The 4,576-nt window shown below is 49.1% G+C and overlaps 1 protein-coding gene across 1 annotated transcript; it reads right to left on the bottom strand.

Moving 5' to 3' along the window:
* Nucleotides 1-1,087: 1,087 nt before the first annotated feature.
* On the bottom strand, nt 1,088-3,315 carry LOC149226954 (uncharacterized). The gene is made up of 2 exons (XM_089380368.1): nt 2,424-3,315; nt 1,088-1,815 (listed from the first exon to the last, which is right to left on the bottom strand). The coding sequence occupies exons 1-2, from the start codon at nt 3,313-3,315 to the stop codon at nt 1,088-1,090; spliced, it is 1,620 nt and encodes a 539-aa protein (XP_089236494.1).
* Between the last annotated feature and the right edge of the window lie 1,261 nt (nt 3,316-4,576).

Raw genomic sequence — 4,576 nt, 5'->3', positions numbered from 1 at the left:
GGAGCCCTCTTTCAGCGGAGAAGAAAGGGGTGGGGGAACCATTAAGGAGGACACTGAAAGATACATCAGAGATGCAGCACATAATTCTTTTGATGAATAGGAAGGGGAAACCCAGATGAGTGAGAAGCATTCTGATGTAAAGAAGATTTACCCTATCAAAGGCTTTAGAGAGGTCCACCTTGAGGATCATACCCTTTAAGTTTTTGCTCTTCATAGAGTGGAGGAGTTCTTGGGCAGTGCCAATAGCTTCATGGATCTGGCGCTTGTGGAGAAAAGCAAATTGTTCAGAGGATATGTTGGCCGAAAGGATGGGTTTAAGCCTGTTCGCTAGAATTTTGGCTAGGATCTTGTAGAGGCAATTACAGAGCGAGATAGGCCTGAAATCATTAAAAGATACTGGCTTATCCGATTTTGGGATGAGAGCAATGAAAGTGGCTTTGATGCTAGAGGGGATAGTTCCGATTTGGCAGCAATGGTTGATGGCCTTGAGGATGTCATTTCCAATCAGCTCAAAAAAAGCTATGAAGAATTTGATGGTCCAGCCATCCGGACCCGGGCTTTTGTCCTTTTGGAAACCTTTGATGGTGGCTTCCAATTCCGCCAGAGAGATATCTCTTGTCAGCTCCTCTGCCTCATCCTCATCCACAAATCTTGGGAAAAGTTCTGCAACCCTCATTATTTCCAAGAGATTTGCTTGATTTGGGGCTTTGTAAATATTCTTAAAATGTGAGGATGCTAGATGAGCAAGTTCCCCTTGACTGCTGACCTGATGTCCATGTTCATCTTTCAGTTCCCAAATAGTATTGATTGCCTTTCGCCCGTTTGCAAAACGATGGAAAAATTTTGAATTTTCATCCCCCTCCTTGAGCCATATGGCTCTGCTTCTGAGTCTCCAAGAGTCCTCCCTATCTCTGAGAATCTGAGTTCTCCTTTTGATTAGGTCTTCAAACAAAATTTTCTGTTCGGGTGATATATAGGTTCCATCTGAATTTTCTTCAAGAGCCTCAATTGCTTGCTCCGCCTGGGAGAGAATCTGATCATCCTGTTTCCTCTTTGTTTTCGCCCATTCTCTAGATTTACCTTTGATTTATGTGAGGTTTCTAACCAAACCATAGGCCGGGTCCATATTCACAGAGATTGGGTGAGCATTCCAGTAATCCGTTATCAGCTTTAAGTATGATGGATCCCGGAGCCAAGTAGCATTGAATTTAAATGGGGCATTATGAGCTCGTTGTCTTGCTTCAATTTCCAGGAAGATGGGCCTATGGTCCGAGATCCTTCCACTTCCCACCCATTGACGAGCTCGAGGGTAAAGGGGGCAGAGTCCTTCTTTCATGATGAAACGATCCAGCCTTCTCGCTAGGCTTTGATCCCCTGATCTGTTGTTCTTCCAAGTGAATTGAAGCTTAGCTGTAGGGAGATCAATCCAATGGTGATCTTCAAGGATCTGCCCAAAGAAATCAGAGAGGGGATCAATTTGTGTGAGATGTCCCCAGGATTCGGAGAAGCCTATAGAGAAATTTAAGTCTCCACCCAGAATGATATTCTCCGCTTGTAGAATAGGGGAGCCAAAGAGCTTTAGCCAGAAATGCTCTCTGTTTATACAGGGGCCATAGACATTTAAAACTATGAGGTTTTCCTCCAAGTCTCTCGAGTATATCTCTGCCCCCAGAAAACCCCCTCCACCCCAGATGTTATTTAGCAGAATGGAATTGTTCTTGAAACCAATAGTTATACCTCCTGATCGGCCTGAGACATCAATGGCCGAGAAAGTCCACCCAGGCATCCATGAACCCAGAATGGAAGATGCCGAGTCTGCTTTGCATAATGTTTCTTGTAGGAAGATAATGTCCACAGGGTTTGAGAGTAAGAGTCGTTTCAGGGCCAATTTTTTCTCCGGGCTGGCCAACCCTCTGCAGTTGAAGGACAAAATAATCATGGAGGGGGATTAGGGAGGGTAACATGCGCTCTAAGGGCCCTGGGAAGAGTTTTTTGTTTGCCAAGGAGAATTTCTTCCTCCGTAAGTTTCTGAGCAATCGATTTTGTGGAGGGTCGACCACGCCCCTGCTTGGGCGAGAAGGGTTGGGGATCCACCGGCATCCCAACAGCGTCCGAGATTTTCAGCTTTGTTGAAGATCGGGTAGGATATCTCGGAGATGAATTAACAGAGGGGGACGACGAGGGAAAGGAAGGGAGTGGGAATGAGGGGGAGGAGGATAAAGAAGGGTGACCTGTTTGTCCGGGAATGGGGCAGGTAACATACAGAGAGCCGACAGGGAGGAGGGATGAACAGGGTACCTTTACCAGGTCCTGTGCCGACGGGGAAGAGGGGGGAGGGAGTCTGATGGGGGGGGGGATGCCAGCCGATGATAAGCTCAAAGAAGCAAAATGAGAAATAGATGCAGACGAAAAAGTGGACATACCCGAGGAGAAGACCGCTCCCTTTGCAGCCTTTGAACGTGTCAGCGGAGGGGATGGAGGCCTGGGTGCTTTTGATGTCTGCTTCCTGCGGCGAGGGGCTTGGGGCGCTTCCACCGTATCCGAGTTGATGAAGTTGTCCGCTCTTGGTGCCATGGCAGCCGGAGGATCTGGCATACCCTCAGAGGAGGGCAGCTCCTGGCCTGGTGCATTCTGCTGAGACTTCTGAAGGAGGGGGCAATCCCTGAATAGGTGTCCCACCTGGTGACATCTTCTGCATCTGTAGGGTATACCTTCGTAGTCCAACTTCTGCTTCCTAGAAGTGGCTTTCCATTGGATAGTAATATGTTCAGGCACTCCCCCCCTGGTATCCATGTGAACAAGTATCCTTGCGAATGCCAAAGAGCCTGATGCAATATAGGACTTATCTGTTTCCATGAATGTGCCAAGGGCGTTCCCAATTCTTTTGAAGATATCTTCCGACCAGTACTGCGGAGGTAGTCCCGGGAGCCGGACCCAAACTGGTCCAATGCCTAAAAGCTCCGTCTCCGGGTCGAAGAGGGGCGTCCACCGTTTTAGAAGGACCGGGGCTTTCTCAAAATGCCAGAAAGAGGATAAAACCCAACTCGTGTGGTCCGCTCTTGCGAAACGGAGAGCAAACCATCCTCGCACAAAAGTCTGGACCGATGGCATCTCCGCAAGATATGGTCCCCAAATCTCGGTCGCCCACTGTTTTAACTTTGCAGCCGATGCATGTCTGCCTCTAATCCGTCCCACCAGGACACAGTCCGCTAGATCCATGACTTCGCCCCACTGAATATCTTCTTCCAGCCGAAGGAAAACGTCCTCCGCAGAAGATTTGAAACAACGCTGCTTCTTGGCAGGCCGGGAGGACATACGGCCCTGATTTTCGGTGTCCTGTGAACCCACGGGGGGAGGGAGGGAGTGGGGGGGAGGGGGGATGGTCCCGTGTGAGGGGAAAGCTTCTGGGAGGGGAGGGACCGCGTGATAACTACCAGAGGGGGCAGAGGGACCCGAGGGGGGGTTTGTGATCGAGGTGGGAGGGTTAGCCGACGATAGGGAGGGGAGCTCCAGAGAGGTAACCGGGGGAGGGGGGAGGGAGGGATTAACCGGACCTTGAGGGGAAGCAGTAACCGGGGAAGTCTGAAGACAATCCGCCAAAAACCCTAATGAAGCAGGCGAGGGGACCGCAAATGAGTTCCAGGAGGAGGGTTCGCCTGGGTAAAGGGAGGTGGGGAGTGAGGGGTCGATGGTGGGCGACAGGTGCTCCAGACTAGCAGATAAGTGCTCACTGTGTAAACCCCCTGAAGAGGCAAACGTGGAATGCCAGATGGAGCTTTCCGCCAGCGGGGACTCCGAATAATCAACTTCCTCCGAATCCATGGTGACAGCTGCAGCTCCTTCCTCGGAAAACAGGTAACCGCCTGAGAGGGACAGCCTCGAAACCAGGTAACCGCAGGTCGTCGGCACCGACAGCGGAGTAACCGTTGGGGAAATGATGTTGGAGGTCAAGCTGCTGGTCACGTTCTTCCGCTGCTGTGGAGTCGATACCTTCGAGCTGTCGGCAAAAAACGGAGCGGGGGCTTCGAACCAAATGACAGGCTGCACAGTAAACCCTGGGGGAGTAAAAAACCTTGGTGAAAAGAGCGTGTACGCCGAGAGCAACCGGGTAAAAGAAAAAAGGGAGTCACGGGCCGCGGGGGACCCGAGAGAAAACGCGGGAGCCAATAGCGTGCAGGGTGGAGGTACAGGAGAACATGTGGGGGTTTACAGGGCCGTGGACCGGCCTGCAAACCCCATCAGGAGGGTTCATGGCCATTCATGCAGGCAAACCCTAGTCGCTCAGCAGATGTCTTCTCTCGTCTATATATATATATATATATATATATATATATATATATATATATATATATATATATATAATATAATTTATTTTGAATTAAATTAAATTTTTATTTTTATTTTTTTATTTTAAATTTATTTTATTTTAATTTTAATTTTGTTTAATTTAATCATGCTGCTGACATCAACCATAACCGCTCCAAAACCTCAACTCTGGCTGAGCACTCCAGTAAAACCAATCATCACATTTGCATCGAAAACTCCTGTGTTATGGCCAAAATAGAGCATTACCACC

Source organism: Pinus tabuliformis, chromosome J, assembly GCF_031772625.1.
Source record: "Pinus tabuliformis cultivar Carrire ecotype Pingquan chromosome J, CPIR1, whole genome shotgun sequence".
Lineage (NCBI taxonomy): Eukaryota > Viridiplantae > Streptophyta > Pinopsida > Pinales > Pinaceae > Pinus > Pinus tabuliformis.
The sequence above is the reverse complement of the archived record's forward strand: the minus strand, read 5'-3'. Positions and strand labels throughout refer to the sequence as shown.